At 44.1% G+C, this 26,740-nt stretch overlaps 1 protein-coding gene across 1 annotated transcript in view; it reads right to left on the reverse strand.

The window, feature by feature from the left end:
- Positions 1–12,018: 12,018 nt before the first annotated feature.
- C7 (complement C7) overlaps positions 12,019–26,740 on the reverse strand; it is a 33,500-nt gene continuing 18,778 nt past the window's right edge. Inside the window, exons 14-18 of the mRNA XM_054031992.1 lie at positions 26,413–26,545; positions 24,229–24,420; positions 19,995–20,091; positions 14,196–14,380; positions 12,019–12,322 (exon numbers count right to left, since the gene is read on the reverse strand). Of these exons, the coding sequence (XP_053887967.1) occupies positions 12,135–12,322; positions 14,196–14,380; positions 19,995–20,091; positions 24,229–24,420; positions 26,413–26,545 (795 nt within the window). The 3' untranslated portion in view covers positions 12,019–12,134. The remainder of the gene's footprint in view (positions 12,323–14,195; positions 14,381–19,994; positions 20,092–24,228; positions 24,421–26,412; positions 26,546–26,740) is intronic.

Raw genomic sequence — 26,740 nt, forward strand, 5'->3', positions numbered from 1 at the left:
ACGACTGGTGAGCTAATTCCTGAGACGACCCTCAGGAAGCGCTCCAGGGAGTGAGTCTGTGCCTGATTACAGGGAGTTATGGTGTATTTGATTATAAGGACTTCCTTCCTGACTGCATTAAATTAATTTAGATTGGGGGCTGTGAGGAGAACAAACAGGGAAGCAACACAATGGCTACCTAGCTAAGAATACCCAGTCTCACACTTGAAAGACAATGGGTCAAAGTATCTGCTTCAAGGACCTTCTATCCTATCTTGAAGGAAGATGCAAGTTTCTTTTGCCAGGCTGGGAACTTGGAGCTCAAAAGAAGGCTAAATAGTTAAAAGCCCTCTGAGAAGAGATGGGCAGTCACTTGTCAGAAGCTGTCTAAAGAGACAAGCTAACCGAGTGTGAGAGAGAGAGAGAGACTCTGTGGAGGGCATCTAAGCAGTAGGGCCTTTCCAGATCCAGAGAGAGATACACCTTAGGAATAAGCTAGGTATGTGTACGGTCCGTTGTATTGGTTTTGAGATGTTGTCTCTGAAATGTGTTTGTTCTAAATCTAACCCCTCAGGAGTTATTTGTCCCTGACATACTATGCTAAAACTCCAGGGGACTTGCCCCTGGACAATGGAGGCTCAGGACTCCAGTTCCCAGATTGCCTGAAGTCCTGGATGCAGATAGAACAAGCTGGAAGCTACTACCAGAACCAATCAGAATTCAGGGACAAAGGGTTTGGTTTTACTTTTATTTTTGGCTGTTGCTGGAGAGCGGGGAGAGAAACATCACAGCCCATTTAACTGCCCAAAGAATAACTTTGAACTCTGTCAGTGGTTGCTGGGTCATTGAAGGGTTGTTACACTCAGATGCACCCCAAAACTGCAATCCCAAGCTACCAAAAAAATGAAGCAAGACACACAGGTAAATTGTCAGTCAAAACAAGTAGTAACCATGAACCAGTTAAGTCAGCAACAGTTTGAACAAAACAAAACAGTCCCAAAGGCTGATGTGTAGCAGCAGACCCTGAGTAGCTGCTCATATTTTTTGTTGAGCTGTCTGTGATGATGACTCCTGGGTCTCTGTCCTCAGAGCATCCTGTGAACTCAGAGCCCATCAACATATTCAAGAAGTTTATTTTGTCTTTGTCAGCATTAAATTTATTTTATCACAGTATTGCCCAATTCCCCAATGAGGTTAAGTTTTGCTGCAATTTCTCATAGTCTTCTTGTTTTTTTCTACAGTTTTAACAGCTTAATGTCCTCTGCAAACTTCCCCACTGTTCTATGAACCTCCCCTTCACAATTACTGCTGAATATATGAAAATGTACATCCCCAAACCAATCCCTGAAGATCCTCCCCAGCAAAAAGAAAACTTTTTCTTCTGTGGATGTCACAAGTCATTATCTAGATTATTCGGCCATCTAGCTGCTGCATCCGCAAGGGTAGCAAACGCTTGCAGATACCCCTCCAATTGTGTTTGACCATCTGTATTGCTGCCCTGCAGTCACACTGTGAAGATTGGGCTAAGCCAAAATTCTGCATTATGGAAGCTATTCTGGCCATTCCAGTCAGCAGTCTATTGAGCCAATCCAGGATCAGCCTCCCAGATTGCAAACAGGTGGGGGGTAAATTAGGGCTTCTATCCCATAGTTGCTGCTACTCTGTGAGGACATAGCTATTGGCCCTGATATGCCATTGTTCATCCAAGATTGGCACTTGACTGGTAGCACTAGACGGGCAGCTCTGGACACGAATGCATGACAAGCTAATGAAAAAGGATGTCGCCAAGTCAGTCATGACAAGTCAGCAGGAGCTGCAGCAGTAGGTGTTCTCTTCTGGAGCTGAGTAGATCTTCTTGTGAGACGTGTGTGTCTTATTGGAACCATTGTCAGCCTTGTGTGCAGCAGCTTGTTTTCATTTTTCATAGCCTTCCATTCAGTTTTAAGGGTGAGGGCCTCTTGTTGAAGCTCTGGAGGAGCTATATGAGCTGACACACCTAAATTAGGTATGAATGTGTGACTAAGGCAACCACTAATGATAGTGGGTGGCTGTATTCAGTTCTGAATCAATTAGATGGGTATGCCAACGTCTGCCCCAAACTTCTGTACAATATTCCACTGGAGCAAATAACAGCACCAGGACTGAGAACAGGATTGATTCCCCTGAAGGTTCCTGCTAGCTCCTGCCCTGATGTGTGGCCAGCAGACACACAATGTGGAGGGAATCAATGAACTAACCAGATCAATATAATCTCCAGTTTAAAAAATCTCAAATGAACCCAACTTTTTTGTTGTTGCTGTTAATAGATTGAACTGATTTTGGATAAACTTCTCACCTCCTTGCTCACTTTTTAACTTTGCTGATTGTTTATTGTGGCCTCAGCTGGTCTAACCATTTTTAAATGGAAGTTGATGTCTTAAAATCTCATTGGTTGCCCAGAGTTTCAATCAGGAGGAATAGAATTCAGTACATTCTGAGCACTTTTGAGCTGGAGACGTGCAGAGTATGTGAGATTTGAAAAGAACATGTGACCAGAGACAAGCCGAGAAATTTCTGAACTGACATTGCACTAAACGGAATATCATCTAAGACAGGGAACACCTGGGGTCAGGTAGATGGAATGGAAATATGAAACCAGAGGAAGCATCTGGTTAGGGTCAGAAGAAGGAGGGGAGAGGATGGAGTATGGGGTGGAGACATAGGAGGAGAAAGGAAGGATAAGAGCACCCTCAGAAGATTCAGATGAGGCAGATAAGTATCCAGACTTAAAGGGATTAGCCAGAGTGAACTGTTTGAAGTTCACCCAGCCACAATATTTTGTGTCTTATCTCAGTCAGGCAGTAGTTTATTTTGTAAATGTGGAGATCTCTGTGTGCTGGAATATAATTATAATGCACCATAATTTGGTTTCTTTGAACTGTTTCTTAAGCAAGTATTTCCAGGCTTTCTTACGGTGGTATGCTATTTTCTATGGACATTTTTCTATTTTTAAGGCATAGATCACTGGGTTTCTATTATCTGTGTCCTATTTATCAGGAATTTTCCACTAAATATGATTTTATTTTTGCCTCCAGCAGCGTAAGGAGGCTGCTTCTAGCCAGAGCAATAAAATCTTTGTCAATTCACATTTCATGCCAGCTGCTCACAGGAAAAGGGTAGAGACTGCAGATCTGTAACCTAGGAATAACACTCGGTGCACTGCGGGGCTAATATTCTTCAGCCCTCCAAAAACATTAGAGCAGAGCAAATATTTCAGCACAAATAATCTATTGGATTCACTGCACCTGGGTGTGGGGCTTTTTCTCCTCTCTGGGAGCAGATTATTTTCTCAAATTCAAGTTATGTTGATTGGTTTTCAAAGAACATATGTGCTGCATGTTCCTTACTCAAACTATTTGAATCAAGTTTCCATGCAAATGCTCGTGTTTATAAGTTCAATATTAATCCCTATTAATATTTTATTACTTAAAATTCACTGTGTCCATGAACAATCCTGTAAATTAGGGGAGGGGTGTCTGTGTTTTAAGGCATTGATGGAGAGTCAGGAATGTAATAGAATGCTAAACTGTATTATAATGATCAGCCACTTGGTGGCACTGTGTGTAAAATACCTTATTAAAACTAACCTCAGCGCATTACCTGGCGGAGCATTAAAAGATTTTGAATACATCTGGTGTGCATAAGCAAGTTCTGTAGCCAGTCTAAAGCTGGTACAGAAACATGAGAAGGAGGCCTGGGTTTAATTTCCAATTTTGCTCCAGACTGCCGTGGGCCTTTGGGCATTAATTTCACAGTGATTTGGTTCCCCATCTGCATAGTGGGGATAATACATCTTTTTTTCCCTACCCTTCATCTGTCTTGTCTATTTAGACTATACACTCCCTGGGCACTATTTCTTCCTGTTTGTTTGTACAGTACCTAGTACAATGGGGCCTGCTCTCAGTCAGAGCTTGTAGGTGCCCACATATCACAAAATAATAAGTAAACTCTTTTGCTATAATATTTATAGAAATTGAAAACCAAAAAGGGACAGGAGCATGGTTGAAGTAAATTAATTCATTTAAAAACTTGTGCAAATTTATTTTCACTGTTTGCCAACCTCTAACATACATGCCTGTAAAATTTGTGGGTGCATCTATGTGTATATACAAAAGCACATTAGCACAGATGCAGAATGGGAACATGCAGAGTGGCTTGATGTGAAGTTATCCACTCTACCCCAGTCAATGTCTTTTTGTGCTCAGAGATACAAATTTTTGTGCATGTAAACAAATGTACAAGCATAGTATCTGTGTAGCGTGGCATCCCTTGGAGATTGTCAGCAAGGGAAGGCCAGATGCCCCCGGTGGGTGGAACCAGGAAAGCCACGCCCACCACACCGGAAGCAGAAGGATGGGACAGAAACAGGAAGTATAAAAGGCAGCCCCTGTAGTTCAGTTGGGAGGAAGCCACTGAGGGAGGCAGATGCTTCTACCCTGCTGCTGGAGTCTGAGCCAGCTGAGGACTACTGCCTTCTTTGCCAACTTTCTGCTTGCACAAAACTGAACACCCTTGCCCTGCCCCGCCCCTTCTTTGAAGCCACAGCCCCGGTCACTCCATCCCCCATCCCTCTGTCACTCGCTCTCCCCACCCTCACTCACTTGCACATTTTCAGCGGGCTGGGTTAGGGTGCTGGAGGGGGTGAGGGCTCTGGGTGTGGGTGTGGTTCCCGACCAAGGGGAGCTGCAGAACTGGCGCTTGGGGCGGGGGCAACATGTGGAGTCCCCTTGATGCCCCTATGTGTAGGAGCCAGAGGGGGGACATGCTGCTGCTTCTAGGAGCCGCATGGAGCCACAGCAGGCAGGGAGCCTGCCTTAGCCCTGCTGTGCAGCCGACCAGATTTTAACAGCCCAGTCAGCAGTGCTGACCGGAACCGCCAGGTCCCTTTTCAACCAGGCATTCCAGTTGAAAACTGGACACCTGGCAATCCTACTGCTGCCATGAGGACGCATCTGAACTGCCTGAGCTACCAGACACACCAGATACTGAGGAGCAGCTGGGATTACTGCTTGCAGTGTACTCAGGGAAGACAGAGGACAATCCAGAGATCCAGGTACACTCCAAGCAGGGCTGGATTACCCAATAGGCAGACTAAGCACGTGCTTAGGGCACCAGCCAAGCAGGGGTCTCCAAAAAAAAAAATGATTTTTTTGAAAAAATTTATTTGATACTTCAAAAAAAGCATCGAAGTAGTCATCATGGGAAAAATCAGAACTTTGTTAGACTTCCTTACACTCCACTACACACTCTTCCTTTGTTTTTCTATTCTCTTTTTATTACTTATCCCCACCTAAACCAGGGGGGCGTCCTACTAACGTAGATCGAAATAATGCGAGGAAATCAGAGACTGTAACTGATCATCCTACTCCTGGTGGTAAAACAGACATTGTTTTAGAAGATGTGGATGTGTCAGAGACTGAACCTACTCATGCTGTAAATAATAGGAGACAAGATCCTGGTATGGGGGTGGATTTCAGTACCGATGATGTAGCTTATAGGATAGATCGTGGACCAAATGACTGTTAACACCACACTGGGCCATTTGAGAAATCACATCGGACTTTTACCAATGGCAAACAAACAAGATATTGTCCACAAAAAATATTTTTCAGCGTGAAAGCAAATGGTGAGAAATACACTCGAGAATGGCTACTGTATTCACCATCAACAGGGTCTGTGTACTGATTTGTTTGAAAACTTTTTGCATATAAACCTTCAACATCCCGGTTTGCTGCAGATGGATTTAGTGACTGGCGGAATACTGTTTTAATTGAACAACATGAAAATAGCACTACTCACAGAGATTCAATGTTGATATATTTAAATTGAAGACAGGGCTTTGGATTGACACAAAAATTGGAAGAACAAATTAAAAGGGAGCGTGAATACTGGCAATATGTCTTGCAGCGTGTTATAGCTGTTATTCAAACATTAGCTGAACGTGGTCTGCCTTTCTGGGGATCAAATGACACATTTGGATCATTGCAGAATGGAAATTTCTTGGGATTGTTGGAGCTTGTGACTCAGTTTGACCCATTTTTAGCAGGCCATATCTCAAAATATGGGAATGCTGGCAAAGGTAACCCATCATACTTATCCAAGACAATATGTGATGAACTCATTGGTCTAATGAGTGACAAAGTTCGTTCAGCTATTGTGGATGAAATAAGTACTGCTGGGTACTTCAGTTTATCTGTCGACTCTTCACCTGATCTTTCACATATTGAACAATTGAATATTGTACTAAGATATGTGTCTCCCACAGATGGAAAACTAGTTGAACGATTTATAACATTCCTCAATTTGAAAAGCCCCACTGGTGAAGAAATGGCAAATCAAGTACTGCATTATCTGTGCCAAGTTTGCAAAATAGATTTCTCAAAGTGCAGAGGTCAATCTTATGACAACGCTGCCAACATGTCAGGGCGTTATCAAGGAATGCAGAAGAAGCTTTTAGAACAGAACAAATATGCCATATTCATACCATGTGCTGCACACTCTCTCAATTTTGTTGGCTGCAGCGCTGTTGATTGTTGTCCGGTGGCAGTAAGGTTTTTCTCAACAGTCCAGTTACTTTATACATTTTTCTCTGCCTCAACACACCGATGGGCAGTTCTTAAAACATATTTGGGCAATGATCGTGTGTTGAAATCTCTTTCTAATACTCACTGGGAGGCACATGCAGTGGCAATAAGTGCAATTCTGGAGTCCTACTCAAAGATTGTGGCTGCATTAGAAAGTATAGCTGAAGACCAATCACAAAAGGGAGAAACTATAAGAGAGGCAGAAAGCATTACAAACAAGATGCAAGAACTAGAGTTTGTATTCATGTTGACCATGTGTGGTAAAGGTGTTGTAAAATTTCATTCCACAAGTCAAGCTCTCCAAGAAAAAGAATTGGATTTTGAAACATGTGCAGACCTCTGTCAATCATTAGAACACTACTTACACACTTTGAGGAATGATTTTATGGTATAGTATTGTTTTTATTTTGAATTACATATGGGAGGGCACCATAATCTTTTCAGTGCTTAGGGCCAATAAAGGTTTTAATCTGGCCCTGACTCTGAGGACGGGTAGGAAGTGGCCCAGGGACAGCTGACTGTGGTCTGGCTGGGTTGCTGCCAGAGTCTGGTTCAGTGTGTTGCGTCTGGATTCCAGCTGACCCAGTGGCAGACCACTCTGCCACTGTTAGGGCCCTTGGTTGGGACGCAGTGGAGTTGGTTGGGCCTGCATCCTCCTACCCCCTGCCATCCCATCCCTGGGCTGGCAGCCACTCCATCTTCAGCCAGGAGGTCTGTGGGAGTCTACCATCTTCTTGGGCCCCCTAGACCAGTGGGGGGCAACCTTTGGGGAACGGTGAGCTGTGGCTCCTGGGAGCTGCGGGCGGCTATGCCTGCAGACGGTCAATGAAAACAAACTCTCTTGTGGCCCACCAGTGGATTACTCTGATGGGCCGGGGACCACTGCCCTAGCCTATGTTGGGTGCTTGCCCCTTGCCTGGGCCCACTAGACTGTGTTGGGTGCTCACCTCTGCCTGAGAGATGGAGGCCTAGACTGCTGGTACCCCGCCCTGCTTGAGGGTCAGGGTCTGGATAATTCACTGCTCTGCCCTGCCTGAGGGCTGGAGCCCTAGACAGTTGGTATCCTGCCCTGTGTGCGGGCTGGGGTCCCTGGATTATTCACTGGGTCTGCCCTGCCAGAGTGTTGGGGCCTAGACTGTGCTCAGTACCCTACTCTGTCTGAGGGCCTGGGTTCCCAGACTATACCAGGCTCTACCCTGCCTGAGGGTTGGGCTTAAGACTGTTGGTGCCCTGCCCTGTCTGAGGGCTTAGTCCCCTGAACCACTCGCTGCTTGACCCCGCCGGAGGCATTGAGCCCAAGACTGCTAACTTCCCCCTTGTCTAAAACTGGTATTCCAGGGGTGTGACAGCCAAGAGGTGTGGCCTCCCTCGGAGATAGAAAGGGAGGGAGGGAGGGCCACACATGCCTACACGTTTACAATCTGCATACACAGCAGTTTGTGTTGTGGCTCCCTAGATATAATAATCCAAGCCACAATTGCCCACATCATGGAGGATAGGTCTACCAATGGCATTAACCTAGATGGTCAGGGCTGTAACCACATACTCTGAATGTTGCTAGCCTCTGTTTGCCAGAATCTGGGAGAGGACTACAGGGGATGGATCACTCAATGATTGCCTGTTCCGTTCATTCCCTCTGAAGCATCTGGCATTGGCCACTGTAGGAAGACAGGACATGGAGCTCATTGGATCATTGGTCTAGCCCACTATGGCTGTTCTTATGTACATCAGTACTTGGATTGGAGTCCACCAGGAAATTATTACTCAATAAGTGGATTACAATAGCATCTAGATGTCCCACCCAGATTGCAGTCCCCTGGAGCTAAGTGCAAACACATGGTAGCAGACAAGGAAGGATGGGTTAACACTATGACAGGCTGTGGTGTGGTAATTCAGTAAATGCACTCTTCTTTCTGATTTGGCACTGAATCATTGCCACAGTATGATGATAGGGGCACAATGCTGGTGGAGGTGGCCTAATTCTAATACAGGTAACTACATTCTGCAAACCCCAAATCCCCCCCTGCAATTTCTGTTGAATATGAAATTCACATAGCTGTGAGCTGTTAAACAGCTTTCTTGTTCCATCACAGATTCTGCTCCATTTCAGTGGTGCCAGCAGGTAAAGTGACATAGGGACATTGTGACTGGAGAGTAGCCCAAGATGCCAAATTTTGAAAACTACTGAGTTTGTGGTTTTTCTAATCTGAAGGTTTAGGTTGGCTCCTGGTAGAAATATGGGCCAGCTGCAAAACTTGGATCCAGATCTAAATTTTAATTCCAAATACACACATCAAGTTTGGGAGTGTTCAGATCTAGGGTTTCCATTCAGGCAGTGAGGTTTAATTGACCAGTGTTTGTACATTGGTTTGAGATCTTGGATAAAAAGACAATACAGAGGTGCAACATATTAGCTGTTGTTATTATCTGCTGGCCTCAAAAATAAAATTGTCAATGGAAAATTATATTTGTACATAATTTATCATTACAGGGGAGTGGAATCTTTCTAGTATCCATATTTCCCTTAATACTAGAACGCCTGTCCCAGCCTTGTGCTGTTTGCTTGCCCTTGTGTGACAGACTGAGCATCTAGTTATGCAGTAAAGCTTGGAGCTGTTATACCCCAAAGAATGTTCTGTCTGGAGAAATCCAGAGACACTTTCCATCGCATTAGTTCTGCACTGATGGCACTTTCTTCCCTCATCAAGGGAAAGGCAAAGTTGATCATTTATTTATCATTTTTACCAGTCCTCCCGTGGAAAGCTCCCCCGATGGCAAAACTTGGTAAACAGGATTTTAACTAGGAAAATTGGCAAAGCATTCAGTCTGACTGATTAAAGTCTTTTATTATGGATAACAGGAAAACCATAACCCAACTATTTAGATTCATATCCTACCTTATCCAGACAGAGCATTCCAAAGCCCTTTACTAAACAGAACAGCTGAGACATTCTGCAACCAAATTAAACTTTCAGACAAAATAATAAAATCTGCTTTGAAGCTTGGCCCTAATGTATTCAGGAGGAGCAGTGCTCGAGCTGGTTTGGTTTTAGTTAGAGAGAAGCCTTAGTTGCAAAGTCCAGAGAGCTGCTCCTGCACCACTCCAGTCCAGGAGTGGTGCATTCATTGATTTCAATGGCATCAGGAGGAAGCCCTAGATTTGGATGCAAATTTTCCAAAGTCCGTGGCTGGTTTGATTTGGACCAATGATTGGGCCCACTGACCCTCTGAAACCAACTCGCAGCCCCCCAGTGGGCTGCAGACCCCCTGGTTCAGAACCATAACAGCATCAGGCTGAAGACAATGTTTGAAAATATTTACCAGAGCTCTGCTCTGGACAGCTCCAGCTGAATTTAAGCCCTACCCTTGGCTTAGTAAAATGTTCTGTGTAGACATGCCTTTTAATTGTTCCAGGGATTCTCTTTGGGCTTGTTTACTCTACAAAAGGTACCATGCTATGATACCTTATTATGACACAGTAGTGCTTTAGAGCCTGTGTGGAAGGAAAAAAAGTGTCATAACACTGTGCTCTGACACAGGACATTTTGCAAGTTAGTCAGGTCCTTATTGTTCCACAGGTTGGAGCATCAGATTCATAGATTTTACGGCCAGAAAGGACCATGAGACTGATCTCCTGCATAACACAGGCCATAGAATTTCATCCAGTTAAAGGCTAGAACATGGTTGTTAAATGCGGTTCAAACTCAAACACATCAAATTACTAATTTAAAGAGACGGCTCATGTGAGTAAGCAATACTCAGCCTGAGTGAGGGCTGCTGAATCTGGCCCTTTATGATTGGGATGTGGAAACTCGACAACACTTTGCTAGCCAACAAAATAAGTTCTTGTATAAGAGCAGCTTTAGTGGTGAACCAGGATGACCAAGGGTCAAATGATAAATGTAGGAGAATCGTTCCAGGGGAAAGAAACTTCACTGAATAAATAAGCATGTCCAGAGCTTTAAGTTTGCTTCTGAAGCTAGGGCACTTCTGTGAAAATATGTGAGCTGGCAAAGAATTGAGAGGCCTAGTATGCAAATAAGTGCCAGAGGAAGACTTCAGAATTCTCATTTCCAGTACTACCACAGAATGGAGCTTTTCAAGCTGAGGTAGGGTTTACGCAGGTCAACCACACATACAAATCAGTCAATAGTCATTATATGGAGAAACGACGGGACCTGTTATGTTTGATAGGCATTTAATGATAAATATAAATCCATTGCTTTAAAAACGTACTAGTTTCACAATCTTATCCAACTCATTTTATCATCCATCTTGCTACTCGGCCCCCAGCCCATGTCCTTGTTTCGATCTAAGAGTAACTACGAAGAAAAAAAGAGGGGAGGGGGGTATTTTCAAACACAGGCACCTAAATTGTACTTGCAACATGTGTGTGTACCTGCAAACATGCCATTGCATGCATAAAACAGGTACGTGCATGTTGCCTGTTTGCAGAGTTTAGGTTCACAAGCTGCAGTGTACAAGACACCCCCTTTACTGGACAGCCTTCTTCCTTAAGAAATTGCCCCAAAGTATCTCCAAGGAGACTGAGTGTAGTTTAGAAGATGCCTCCCCAAAACAACCCACCTTGAGAAAATTTTCCTTTGAAAACAGATTTTGCTAGATACTTTTCCATATGTAAATTCCTATTTTACAAATATACAAATGCATTTTGGCAAGTTCAACTTAGCTGCCTGTGTTTGAAAGTTTAGGTCTCAGTGAAAGTTAGGATAATGTGAAATATATGGTTATATTTGTATTAAGCAGAATTGTGTACAAGAAGCTCCAGTATATTAATTCTTTTCATTATTTTAAGCTGTCTTCATTATTAGTGCATATTGCTTTGACTTATAAATGCTTCAGGCTCAGTGATAGGTACAGTGCTGTGCATGCAGTGTGCTTAATTGAATAAGGCAAAATGGTAATAAAGTTACTTCATTAAAAGGGAATATCATATCTCTTATTGCATTAATGGGCCATTCTTTTCCCTGGTTTCTACACAGGGAAGCTATCTAGTCCAATCAGTGTATGTGTGCATTTGTGAGGTGGTTTTTTTTTTTTTCTCTCTCAAATTAATTTACATGTTTTAGACACTTAAATCAATCACTCTCTATAAATAGCATCTTGGTATTTGCAGATTTAGACTGAGTCTACAAATTGTTCTATGTGCCTGCAGGAAATAAGATGCAGGATCAAGGCCAATTTTGGAACATTTTTAACCCAGAGGGAAATATAAAGCAGACTTGCCAATTCCAAGCCATAGGCCTAGACCTATAGCCCTTATTTTAGCTTCAATGGGACTGTTCAAGCTGAGTAAGGGCTAAGGGCCCTGATTCAAAGCCCACTGAGGCTAATGAAAAGACCCTCATGGATTTCAGTGGGCTTCATGTCAGGCCCTACATTGGGTAGAATAAGGTTTTATGTACATAGAAAGGAAAAAACAAACTCAAAGGCACTTTTAAGCATAACCTGCCCAACTATTGACATTTTGACATATCCCATGTCAAGAAGCAAAATGAACTATAAAATATCTTATTTACTCTGTACATCACAGGGTCTTATGCTGACAGGGGTGACATTCTCCCCCCGGCACTTGAGGAGACCAGCCTCGCATTCAGTCATTGTCCTACTGGTGACTTTCCCATTCACTTCAACACAAATGCTTATTCCTCCCTCGTCGCATTGCCCAGCTTCTCGGCACACACACGTGTTGGTTTGAGCTAAAAAACACACATACCCCAATATTAGTATCTCAACCACTGAAAGAAAAACAGACTCATAACTGCCCTCCTATCAGAAATTGTCCCAGTAACTGAGCAATTTGTAGGAGCTCCTGCTCCTGGTCAGATGTTAATCAATATTCAGGTTCAGTGGAAAAACTGCAAGCACATGCAAACAGCAGTTCTATTGTAACAGGAGTCGTAAGTGTGTATTGGGGCTGCTGCTAGTCTGAGCAGTGCTTGCTGAGGATGACTGAGAGCACAGATCTCTGCTACCCATTTGAAATTATTGCTTGAAAAAAATACTAGCATGATTTATTATTTATCTGGTGGACGTATAAGATGACAGGTCCCTGCTCCAGAGACTAACAAGTTAAGGCCCTGATCCTGTAAACTCTACATATGTGTATAATTTTACTAATAAGTAATCTCACTGATGTCAATAGATCTGCTCACATAAGTGTATATATGCACATGCATAAGTGTTCACAGGATCAGGGCCTAAATAGCAACATACAAACAATAAGGGGTATGAGATTTCTCTTCCATTTGTGTGTGTTTTTAGAGTTGTCAGAATATCAGGGTTGGAAGGGACCTCAGGAGGTCATCTAGTCTAACCCCCTGCTCAAAGCAGGACCAATCCCCAGACAGATTTTTGCCCCAAATCCCTAAATGGCCCCTTCAAAGATTCAACTCACAACCCTGGCTTTAGCAGGCCAATGCTCAAACCACTGAGCTATCCCTCTCCCCCTTTAGGTTTAACCTTAGTGCACAGTTGTCCTTATTTAAGGCTTAGTTATTTTGACTATTTGTTTAATCTTTGCCTAATTTCTTCCCTTCTATTTTAACTCTTTACCCATTTTTATTGTTGTTTGCTATTTTCAAAACAATGTTTGCTAAGGATCACTGTATGAACCCACTAGACAAGATATAAAAATATGTTTTTGATGGAGTTTTATTGTAAGAAATATAACAACTAATCTGTATGTGGGGATCTCAAAGCACTTTACAAATACTAATTCTGGTCACTCTAGGTCAAAAGAGATGTAACAGAAACAGAGGAGATTAAAAGACCAGTGATCAGAATAATTAGGGGCCTGGAAGAACTTCTATTTGACGATAGATTTAAAAGATTGGGACTGTTTACTTTAGAAAAGAGAGTGTATAATGTTTGAGTATGTATGAGAGCATAGACCAGGCACTTTGCTTCATCTTTTCTCATAATGAAGGAACAAGGGGATGTTCAATGAAACTGAAAGGCAGCAAAGGAAATATTTTTTCCACACAATGTGTAATTAGCCACTGAATTCATTGCCACAAGATAACATTGAAGGCAAGTGCTCAGCGGGATTCAGAAAAGTGTTGGACATTGCCATGGACAGTGACAACATCCAGAGTTAAGATGAGCAAGGATTTAATAACAAACACCAGGGGTGAAATCATGGCCCCATTGAAGTCAATGGGAGTTTTGCCATTGACTTCAGTGCAGTCAAGATTTCACCCCAAAGGTTCTAGAATGGATATCAAATTTCATGCTCCAACCTCTAATTAATGGGAGTTAGCAAGAAACTTTCGCTATTATTCCACAATTATTTCCTACAGGCTTTTTTCCAGCATAGAAGCATTTGGTCACTGTCAGAGACAGGACACAGGACTAGATGGGCCTCAGCTCTGATTCAGGAGGGCAATTCCTATGTTCCAAACACCTCTGGAAGGTAGGAAGGAATTCTTATATCTATTTTACAGATGGGTAAATGGAGGCACATCAAGCCAGGAGCAGAGTCATGGCTAATGTGCAAGAGGATAAAGGTTTTCTTTTATTCACAGGGAGCTTCTCCTAATTCATCCACATTCAATGTGAGGACTCTCTTACCATTACATGTTTGCCACAAATGACATGAGCCACAAGGTTTTGCAGCAGCAGCAGGCATTTTGCAGTTTTCCTCACTGGTCAAAGAGTATTTTCTGCCCATACACTCAAGAGCGTACATCTTACACACAGTTAAGGCTGTGTTTCTCTTGCTTCTCTCATCGGTGGCACAGACATCCAGGGACGGTCTGAAAAGAAAAGCAGAAATCGCATCATTTACTTCTGCTTTATCTTGGTACCTCTTAAAAGGGAAAAAAAAGTGTCATATTCTGATCTCACGTACGTTGATGCATTCCCAATGACTTCGGTGAAGTTACTCATGGCTTACATGCAGGTAAGTGAGATCAGAATTAGGCTCTCTGTCTCTCTCTCCATCACAGGTATGCTGTGCCTAACTTAAGACCTTTATCCGCCCTTTGAAGTCTCTGTTAATTTTGCCATTGATTTCAATGGGAGCATGTTTTAGCCTTTAGGTCCAGATCCACCAACGTATTTAGGCACCTAAACTCCAGATTTAAGTGCCTAAATATCAGTTTTAGGCATCACTGTTATCCACACCCTCTTGACAGCTAAACTCAGTTGCTTCTACCATTTGCTATTTTAAAAACACATAGTAGACTTACTGTATTGCTTTATTTGTCTGAAAATAACAAATTAACACCTGGTTTTTACAATACTTACAAAAATGTGTATACGAGGCTGTTTAATTTAGCTGAAAAGAAAAGACTAAGGGGAAGATCCTAACTCACTGATCTGCCTGCTTTGTAATGCTTCGTAATGCTTCAGCAATCCAAAGCAAGTGAAAAGCTGATTGAACCAGCTGGTGAGGGAGTCCCCCAGGCCAAGGATATACCAGGGCAAGGGATGTGGCTGGAACATGCTGCACTCCAGCAATCCCCTTGTTGCAAAATAGCCGTTTGGGAACTGCTGCAGCCAGGCGTAATTTAGAGCCTCCTTGATGCCTGGAGACAGAATATTAAGATGCATAAGGAATGTGATGAAAGATAATATGGAGAATAATATATTGCCGTTATATAAATCAATGGTACGCCTTCAACTAGAACACAATGCGCAGTGCTGGTCACCCCATTTCGAAAAGGAGTTTGCAGAGTTTGGAGGGGGTTCAGAGAAGGATGACAAGTATGATTAGGGATAAAGAAAAAACTCTCATAGGAAGAGTGATTGAAAAGACTGGGATTGTTCACTGTAGAAAGGAGATGAATAAGAGGTGATATGATAAAAGTCTATAAAATAAAGAATGGTCTAGGGAAAGTAGATTGGGAACTTCTGTTCTTCCTGTCCTCTAACAGAAGAACAAGGGACATTAAATGAAACTGAAAGGTGAACTTATACTTTCCATTTTGTAGTTACGCTACTGATAATTCCATCTTACCTGTAGTACTTTGCATTTGTCTTTATTGAATTTCATCCTACTTGTTTCAGATCATTTCTCCAGTTTGTCAAGGTCATTTTGAATTCTAATCCTATCCACCAAAGCACTTGCAACCCCTCCAACCTTGGTATCATCCCCAAAGTTTATAAGTGTACTCTCTATGCCATTATCCAAATCATTTATTAAGATATTGAATAGAACTGGACCCAGACAGATCACTGTGGAATCCCACTTGATACGCCCTTCCATCTTGACTGTGAACCATTGATAACTGCTCTGAGTACAATTTTCCAGCCAGCTGTATACCCACCTTTATAGTAGGTTTGTCTAGGCTATATTACCCTAGTTTGCTCATGAGAAGGTCATGTGAGACTGCATCAAAAGCCTTACTAAAGTCAAGGTATTTCACATCTACCACTTCCCCCCTATCCACAAGACTTGTTAACCTGTCAAAGAAGGAAATTACGTTAGTCTGATATGATTTGTTCTTGACAAATCCATGTTGATTTTTTTACCAATCACTTTATTATCTTCTAGGTATTTACAAATTGTTTGTTTGATTATTTGCTATATTATCTTTCCAGATATCAAAGTTAAACTGACTGGTCTATAATTCCCTGGGTTGTCCTTATTCCTCTTTTTATAGATAGATACTGTATTTTCCTATGGGAGGGCCAGTTCAGTCCTGCTTCTCTCCAAGCCCACAAATGACTCAGAGACTTTGTGCTCATAAAACACCCGATGCAGTCTATTTACAAAATTAGTTTCCACCACCCTTATACACTATATAGCCTTACACCTACAGTCCTAGAGATGCAGGATAAGGAAGGAGCTATCTACCTCTTCTCACTTTCTTCCTGTGTCTTTTGTATTATCTGCCTAATGGCCTAAATACCCTCTTAATTCTCCTCAGCCCATCAGTTAGGCACAGCTCTTCTTAATGAGGCCTACCACTTAGCATCCAGGCCCACCCAAATCTGCCACAGTGGCCCAGAGCATCTCTTGGGCACCTGAAATCCAGGATGGAGTGCAGGCAGGGCTGGAGCCCCCTGAATCCACAGGCTGGGAGGGGGTGAGTTATCCCAGATGAGGAGTGTGCCTCGTGGAGGCAGATCTGTGTGAGGCTAGCACTGGGGCCGGAGCGGAGTGAAGCCAGGCCAGACACCAAGATGCATGACTGGGCTGAGCGTGGGCAGGGCGCTGGAGACCGGAGCAGCAGCATGTGGTGCAGGAAGCACGAGGACACAGCGGCACCAGCAGGACAGAGGGACATGGTCGGGCGGGCAGACAGACACCGAGCTGGGGTTGGCAGGGGCAGGTGGAGCTCGAGCCCCGGTGAGGCCCCCCCCCTCCACCCCATGGGTGCACCCCGCAGCCTGTGCGCCCTGGGTAGCCTTGTCTTCTGATGGCTGCTGAGTGGTAAGGGCCGGCTGAAAGGGGTGGGGGAAGGTGGGCCCCCAGATTCCTCCAACCCCCCCCCTGCAGCCCTGATCCCTCCTGCGCCCCAGTCCCATCCCTGCGCCCCCAGCTCCAGGCTCTGCTATGCCTCCAAGTTCTGCCACCTGACCCATGTCCTGTGCCCCCCTGGGTCCTGCCCCTTCCCCCCCAGCTCTGGCCCTTGGCCTCTGCCCTCCCTGTCCAGCCCCTCCCGTGCCCCAGTTTTCCCTCCCCGCTCTAGATAAACTTCCTCTCTTCCCAAGGCTCAAGGAACCTGTTTCCCTTGCTGGGTACCCTGCAGGGTGGGAGTGCGGGGTAGCCTTTGGACTCTGCTCAACTGAAGTGGGGGGCCAGTTCCTATTATCTCCCCTCTCCCCTAAGGAATGTGAAGAATTTCAGCCTGAAGAGGAGAACCTCTTTTACCCTGGCAGTTACCCACACTGGAGCATTGGGGTGGGGTCGTGGGCCCATGCATATGCCCAGCTTAGCAGATGAAGCCCTGTGTCGGGGCACCAGGGCTAGGAAGAGGATGTGGCATTGGGGGAGAAGCTGAGCTTGCACAGTCTGTCATTGCCTGCCCACTGGAAGGTCAGGATTCACCCAAATTTTCACTCCTAGCTACGCCACTGAGGTCTACTCTAGAGTAATTAGTTAGAGTCACAGTGACTAGAGTGGTGGGTCAGCTGCTGTTGCCCAGTATTCTGCTGTATTTCTCTTTTCCAGTCTTCTGGGATCTCTCCCATCCTCTACAATTTCTCCAAGGCAATCACTAATGGCTCAGAGATCTCTTTTTATATTTTTAATTAGACTGTGGAATTCAGTGCCATGTGATGTCAAAGGAGGGATTAGACATTTGTATGGATAACAAGACTATAGTTTTGGAAGGATATTAACCCTTCTGCTTCAGGGTTGAAACCAATGTCTAGCTATTGGGGATTAGGATAAAACTCTCATGTGGAGCAGATTCTCTCACATCTGCCTACTGTGGGGTTTTTCACTTTGCTGCATCTGGTGCTGACCACTGTCAGAGACAGGGCAGTAAACTAGATGGACCATGGGGTCTGAAACTGGGCTGAGCGGAGGCTGAGTTGTCTCCACAGCAAACTAAGGTACTACCAGACTCAGAGTAAGAAAACAAACTCAAGTTACATCCTTAATCCCTACATGGCAGTAAACTGCATCCCAAGTGACTAGGTGTCTATTCCTTCTAGTCTTCTTTAATAATTGATTTATTCTCTCTGCTAAAATGTTGGGGTGTTTTGTTTTTTTTTTGAGAAACAGTGAACTGATTGCAAAATAACTGTTTACTTACTTTTCTGCCACTTTGAACAAAATTTGTCAAAGGCTAAAAAGAATTATAAACCATGAGCCAAATCCAGACCTTTGCATAAGTGGCTGTAACACTACTGACTTCCAAGGCTACACTGGTTACACTGGGCACAATTTAACAGAGCATTACACGTTGTCTATGGAAAAGGCCCTCATCACCGTAGTATCTGAGCACCTCCTAGTCTGGAATGTGTTTATCTTCAATACTCCCCTGTGAAGTAGAGTAGGGCTATTATCCCCCTTTTACAGATTGGGAATGGGGCACAGAGACTAAGGGTCAGATTTTTAAAGGTATTTAAGCATCTCAAGATACAGTTAGGTACCTAACGGGATTCTCAAAAGCAAGGTGCCTATCTATATCTTTAGGTGCCTAAATACCTTTAAAAATCCTTCCCTAAGTGACTTGCCGAGGGCCACACTGGAAGTTTGGATTTAAAGCCATGTCCCAGGCTGTTGCCCTAACCACATGACATCCTTCCTCATAGCACAGCGATGAATCAGACCTACTAAAACTGAATTAACTTGAATTCACTTTCAGACATTCAAAATGTGCTAGTTAGAGCTTGTGTTGGCTAGGTGGCATTTTCAAAAATGCCTGAGTGACTTAGGAGTGCAACTTCCATTGACAAGTCCCAATGACTTTAAGTCACTTAGGAGACTGAAAATCCCCTACTTGACCACATTGAATAGTACCTTTTTCCCTGAGCCACATCGCCAAAGTCATTAGGCTTATTCGTGTAATTAGTAATTGCTCACCAATAAGGAGTATACAGCGTGGGACCAGATTCTCAAGAATTCAGCTCCCATGTAGGTATCTAAACAAGTGCTCAGCTGCCAGTAGCTCCCACTGTGATGGACATGGCCAGATTTCAAGAGCTCACACCCAAAGTGCTCAGCTATTATGAAAGACTCACCCCGACTGTGGGTGCAGAGGCAATTTTGAAAATTCAACTTTTACTGCCTGGTGGGTCCCAGACATTTATTTATTTTTTTAATTTGAGGAAACAGAAAAATCAGTGATTGAGCCATTTGATTTCATGCACAGTAAAGGCAAATCCAAACCACAGCACCATTTGTCCCATTGGTAAAGTGACCCGGAGACTCAAAGCACCAAATAAATGAACAAAAATAAACTCAAGCCAGACTTCACATTATGAGGTGCAAAAAGGTGACCTTGAGCACTCTGCTGGTGTCACAGACTGGCCTCTTCAAATTGCTGTGTAAATGGGAGATCAGATTATTGCATCTCTTCTAGCTCTCCAGTCTCAGAAAAACCACCTCCTTTATTGCACGTGCTTATTACTTGGAGAATTTATATCCCTGGGGGACTCGGCTCTTACTCTTCCTTGATCTTTAAATATCCAGAATAGCATTTTATCTTCCCCCATCCCCCATTTCACAGATCAAGTGGAGCTGAAATTATCCCTTTACCTTCAGCCACTTACCTAAATTCCATCACTGCTAATTCCCACTGACAGGTAAGTGAAGAACAGGGGATTGATTGAGCAGTAATGTAAACACAGCACAATGACTTTCCATGGTATAAGTAAAGCTGTCTAATCTGTCACGGACTGAAATCCTGAGAAATTTAATTTGTCTTGAATAAAGTGAGAAAGTTATTGTCAATGTCAGGCTGAACTTACCCACACTCATAGGGCATTTTACATACACATTTTGACTGTTGCACTTTCTCCCATGGCTGACATTTAGGTTCTGTCAGTTCTGGTTTCATGCTGGGTACTAAAGTGAAAGAACACAGACAAAACCATTACAGATCAGAAAAATGAAGGCTATTAAATGGCGACCGTGGAATTATCCCCCTGGTTGCATTAAAAAGGTTTATTATTATACTATGCCATAAAATTACAGCCTGCTTGTAATAAAAATTATCTACTGTGTAGATGGAATCAATAGAATTTAAAAATGTAATAACCTCTGTAGCTAGTGCAACTGCTGAATGCTGCTTTAGCTCTGGGCCCAGAGTCAGACGGGGGACAGATGGGGGTACTATATATGATTGTGGGATACTAAGACCACAGCCTATCATGCTGATCAATATTGTCTCATTGTTTCATTTTCCTCCCCTGTCAGTCTGTCTTTATCGATCTTTTATCTTTTGTCTTATACTTGAACTATAAAATATCATATTTACTCTGTATAGCACTTAGCACAATGGGCTCATGGTGATAATACAGATAACAAAGAATAATAATAATAATATGCAAGTGCTGTCTACAATCTAAAATTCCACTTCCCATTTTACAGTAACTGTCAATTTCTGCTGTACTGATCAGCACTCAATAATAGCTAGCAATGTTGACATCTACTTTGATGGATTTCATCTACACTAGGTTTCAGAGTAAAACCTCATCTGATGTAAATGGTGGAAGTTGAGACTTCAGATCTCTAGTTAGAAATATTCTGATTTGGAGGTTGCAGCCAATGGAAACTACAAATACTAGTATGTGATCCTATATGCATAAAGACTAAAAATAAAAGCAAGATTGGATCTTGTAGAACTCTATGGACATAGGTGCTAGAACAGGGGTGCTGAGGGTGCTGCTGTACCCCCTGGATTGAAGTGGTTTCCATCATCTATAGGCTTTACAGTTTGATTCAATGGTTCTCAGCACCCCCACTATACAAATTGTTCCAGCATCTGTGTCTATGGATTGTGTTTGGACTGTGCTCTATGCTTTGGCCTGCTGTATAATATTCCGCTTTGGCCTGCTGCATTATATTCAAAGCTTAAAAGTGAAAAAGGTCCTTACTGAACTAACATCCCTCCTGAGATTTCTCTAGCTAATAACAGTCAGACTTCGCTAAATCCCTGCAAAACTGTTTTCTGTAAGAGAGAGGTTTAACCTGGTTTGTGTATTGGATCTTGTAATATGACTGAGCAGAACTGCATTTTTAAAAAGAAATCTTTCTTACAATTTTAGACTTACTTTAGCAAAATAGATAAGAACAGACAAACTGTCAAAGATGGGGGGGGGGAATAACGAGAGAGAGAGAGAGAAAACTGTAGTAGAATTTTAATATAAACACTAAGCTTAGTCCTGACTGAGTGTAGATGAGAATTATACCGCCACCCCACGCCACCCCTGCAAAAAAAAAAAAAATCCTGGGATCAGCAGGTCAACTGGTCCTGTCTTTACTCTATAGTTTATAGCTAGGAAACTTAGTTATCTACTGACTATTCTTATCCCACTCTGACTCAGAAAACCCAGTGATGTGTTACGTCATGCACAATTATTACAGTGATTCCCATTCTTCCTTTTTTGATTTAAGTGTTTGATCTAGTACATCAGCTTTTTCTAATTCTTGTCTTTATGTACCTTCTTTTGTTAAAAATGTTATATTATTGGATTGATCCTCCATGCTCTTCCCACCAGTGCAACTGTAATTCCAGGCTTGTCACACCCTTCTAGATGCATAAGGCTAGATTGTGATTTAAAGCTGTAGCTTACTAATGAGCTGGAGGGGACCCTGTGAGCCCCTTGTTAACATAATTGGCCTTTGAAGACCATAAAGGAGAATCTCAGCTTTCATTTGTTGTAAGAGTTCCTAGCCATTGTCCTTGCACAGAGCTTGAAAACATAAAGCAATGTAAGCTGGTGAAAACCAATTGCTAGGGTTGGAAGGAAAACCAGCTGAGCTACATTTCAGCAATAGGAGGTAGTTATATTTGGGCTGTACTCCAGGAAGTGATTTTACTATCCCTTCCCAAATCCTTAGGTTGGCCCTGTTCATGGAGGTGTGATAGTGGAGGACGGGAACTGGTTTGGGGTAGTGGGTGTGACTGGGTGGTTAAGCCTTTAAGAGGAGCCAAGTCCAGCTCTCGCCTGTGCCTGGTTTCCTCCCAGATCACATAACTGTAGGCAACAGCAAAGCCCCCTAGGGAGGGGAAGCAGGATATAATAGGTCCTGGCTTTCACTGTAAAGAGTGACCTGGAAGTGTTTGGGAATCTTACCACTAGACAAGCTGCAGGGGAACAGCAGTGGCTGTTAGCCCTCTCCAAGCTAATGTCTGGGAAGGGATTTCCTGTAACCTAGGGGAAGAATTTGTGAGCATCAGTTCTCAGAGGAAAAAGTCACCTAGACCCTAGTGAGAAGAGACAGTGGAGAGCTAAGAGGCAGCCTATAGAACTGGGAACAGATAGACGGAATACGTCCTGAGGTGGCATGGATGAGAGAGGTTTCCTGTATGGATCTTAGGATATATTTCATGTGTTCATGAGACTATTAATCAGACCCCAGGGGAAGAGTCTCTGTTCTGGAACGTCCTCCCATCCCTCTCCTGAGAAGTGGTGCAATCCTACCCAGAAAGGGTAGCAACCCCCTCACAACAGTGAGTGCAAACAATTGTTTATCAACCTTGCCCCAAAATGCTAAAGCCAGTGTCGCTTCCCTAAAGGCTTGACTTGAGTGGCCTGCTACTCACTCGGGAAGCTACTGCAGTGGCCATGGCAGCTGCTCCAAGGCAACGGCCCTCCTACGTCACCTACCAGAACTCCTAAGAGTACGTGGGGAAAGCCCGGTGCAGTACCTGCCCTCAGCTGGCTGCTTCAGCGGGAGGGGTAGATGAACAGAGGCTAAGGTGCTGCTGTGCTGAGTGGAAGTCCTGCAGCTGCTTTATCCTGCCTCTGTCCTGCCAGTGCCTGTACGCCCGGCCTCAGCCTGGAGCTTGAGGAGCCACTACTGAGAGGAAGCCTGGAGCCCCACTCCCCTAACTCAACTCCTGCCCCCAACAACCAGGGGACCCCAATTCACCACCAGCTAGGGGGACACTGCCAGCAGTTAGGGGAGGCCTGCCTGCCTCAAGAACCAAAAGGGACCCTTTTCCTAATGGACCAGCCAGCCCCGCCACTGGAGACCTGCTGCCCACCTGACCATCCCCCCACAACCTCAAACCATAGTGTGCCCTGCTGTGAGGAACAGCTGCCAGGTAGGGGGGAAACACAGAAGAACTGCTTTGTGGTGCAGTTACTATGGTGGGCTGAGAGGGGTCAGGTGGAAAGATGGATACACTGGGAGGGGGATGTCATTCACATAACCAGCTGAGATGGGAAATATCGGAGGGAACTCCTTGTTAAAATGTTGGCAGCTGCCACAGCCTGCAGGGGAATGATATGTGAAGGGGCTACATCATAGGCACTGACCCCATGAGTGCTCCAGGGCTGGAGCATTCACGGAAAAAAAAAGTTGGGTGCTGAGCAGACCCCCTATCAACACCTTCCCCTCCCTCCCAGCACCTACCGTGGATCAGCTGTTCCGTGGTATGCAGAAGGCACTGGGGGGGGAGAAGGGAAAGGACTGAGGGTGGGGTGTGCTTGGGGGAGGGGGCAGAACGGGGCAGGAAGAGGCAGAGTGGGGGTGGGGCCTTGGGAGAAGGAGTGGAGTGGGGGCAAGGGCAGGGTGGAGCTGGGGAAAGCACCCCTTGGCACATTAGAAAGTTGGCGTGTATGGGATCCATTGCAAAAGGAGCCGCCAAGAGAAATAGTCTTAGGACACCTGAGGTGAACATCACAGCACAGCAACTCCATCAGCATGGGTAAGGGTGCAGCACATTTTATGACATGAGTAACTGTGGCACACTTAGGGAATAATAAATATATAATATCTAGCTCTTAGATATCACTTCTCATCAGTAGATCTCAAAGTGCCTCACAAAGGAGCTAACCCATTTTACATATGGGGAAACTGAGGCACAGAAAGGGAAATGACTTGTGCAAAGTCACCCAAGAGGCCAGGGGCAGAGCCAGGAATTGAGCCCAGATCTCCTGCACCCTAGTTCAGTGCTCTATCCATTAGGAAGCACTGCCCCTCTAATCATTACGAGGATTTCATTCAGACCCAATTATTGCAGTGGCTTACCTCTTCTCTTGCACCGGATATCCTTCATATCAGGAGACCACTTGAGGCTGGGCTCACACAGAATGAGAGATGACCCTTCCAAGTGCATGCCATCTGGACAGGACAGAGTCACCTTCTCTCCAATCTCATATGAAGGTTTCCATGGCGCTCCTCTCATATCCTCCGCCAGGACAGGTAAGACACAAGCTGTTTCTAAGGAATGAAGACAGCAAAAGGAATGGTGACATTGTAATTTGTTCAGAAAGTGGTCACACATTTCTTGTCCTGTCTGAAATTATTTGAGTCTATTGCCCATCATTAGAGCAAACTGTATGAAAACTCAGCTCTTATTCCTCTAGAAAGACATCAGTTGTGTTAGTACAGAATATTAACCTATTTGTTAAACATTTGCTGTGTGCTTGGGGCTGTACCAGAGACAAAGACAATGTAAACCCTGGGGGCTGGGAATCTAGTCTGCACTGGGATCTCCCAGGATAAACTGCACTGGTATAAACCAGTGGCGGATTAATAATTTTGCTGCCCCTAGGCCAGGAAATAATTGCCGCCCTGGCCCCGCCCCGACTCCGCCCTTTCCCCGCCCCCATTCCAACCCCGTCCCCAAAGTCCCTGCCCCAACTCCGCCTCCTCCCTTCCCCTATTGGATCCCTTCCCCAAATCTCCGCCCCCGGTTAACCGTCCTGGTTAACGTTGTTACGTTGCTGATCAATTAGGGAACATGCTCGTTTAAAGTTGTGCAATGCTCCCTTCTAAGTCGTTTGGTAGCCACCTGCTTTGTCTACTGCTTGCAGGAAGAGCAGCCCGTTGCAGCTAGCTGGTGGGGGCTTGGAACCAGGGTGGACCGGCAGCCCCCATATCAGCTCCCCGCTTCCCTAAGTTCCCTGTGCAGCAGCTGCCTGCAGTTCACCTGTCCCTCCCCCCACTGCCATGTGCTGCTCCTGCCCGCTGCCTTGGAGCTGATCCCCAAGACCCTGCTTGCTGTGCGGGGGGAGGGAAGAAAGGGGGGGGCTAATGTCAGGGTGTCCCCCTGCCCCCTGCTCCTGCACCCCACTTACCCCATCTTCCATAGAGCAAGGGGGACACACCAGGGCTCAGGACAGAGGGAGCTTGCAGCAGCTGTAGTCTCAGCAAGCTGATCTAATTAACAAGGCAGTGTACTTAAAGGGGAAATGCGCATCTCTCTCTCTCTCACACATACTCCCTCCATTCCTACTGCCTTGTAGAGTGAGAAAGTTAACCCTTGAGGGCTCAGCCAATTGCTAGTTCATCATTTAGCAGTAGCGGAAATATCCCACCCTCTGACTCCTCCACCTCAACCAAACTTCACAATCATCATCACTGTGTACCAGTATTAAATTGTTTGTTTAAATCTTATACTGTATGTGTGTGTGTGTGTGTGTGTGTGTGTATATATATATTAGTCCTTTTGTCTGGTGGGGAAAAAAAATTCCCTGGAACCTAACCCCCTTATTTACATTCATTCTTATGGGGAAATTGGATTCGCTTAACATTGTTTCGCTTAAATTCGCATTTTTCAGGAACATAACTACAATGTTAAGTGAGGAGTTACTGTATATCAGCTAATAATAGTAATTCTTGGTTATAGGCTCAGGGCTAAGTTGATCACCAAATGTGAGTCTCTCAGAAATGAATTCACCATCCACTCCAAGTTGTATTAGCTAGGACCCTGGAGAGTTTTCGTTTCCTAAGGAGAATTGAGCAGGGATTATTCAATATATTAGGAGGGTATATCTCAATCAACTTTCTGCTGCAGCAGGAGAAGAGTATGGAGCACCTCAATCCTATATACATTGAATAGCATTGCAATTATTTTACCTAAAATTAAAATCACCTGACCGCCTCTGACTTCAGGGGGGTCAGGAGGAAATTTACCCCTGCAGTTTACCTTTGGCCTGTTGCATTGTGAGTTTTCTGGTTCAATTTTTGCCTTCCTTACAACTAGACCAGATGGACCAGTTGTCCATTCTATTATAGCAATTTCTATATTCAAAGAAAGAAAAAGCAATTTAAGTCTGATTCTAGTTGAGAATTGGAAGACTGCAGCTGTCTACATCCCCCCTCTGCCCTTTCCTCTATTTTTGAAAAATAGATGTGGGGAAAAGTTTCACTGGGATTCAAAAGTCAACTTTCAATTGTACTTTGCAGTGAAAATCAATTTAAACATACTCTTGCATTGCATATCCCCAATGAGCCACTTTAAACCTTCCCCACATTTAGCAACAGGATCACCAACAATAGAATAACCATCTCTGCAGGCGTAAACAACACTTTTCCCGACAGGATATGAGGAATCGGCATTCTGAAAGGAAATAAATAGGAGAAGCTTTGAATGTGAAACAAAAAGTGTGTAATAACCATTAAAAATATCAAACTTTTTTTTGGTTTCTAAGAAATCTGACAGAATTAACTGAGCAAATACAATTACATGGTTTGTAGGATTTTACCTTTATCTTCTGAGATAAACTAATACATGCAGGGTGATAACCATTGACTG

Source organism: Malaclemys terrapin, chromosome 6 (assembly GCF_027887155.1).
Source record: "Malaclemys terrapin pileata isolate rMalTer1 chromosome 6, rMalTer1.hap1, whole genome shotgun sequence".
In the NCBI taxonomy this organism is placed as follows: Eukaryota; Metazoa; Chordata; order Testudines; family Emydidae; genus Malaclemys; species Malaclemys terrapin.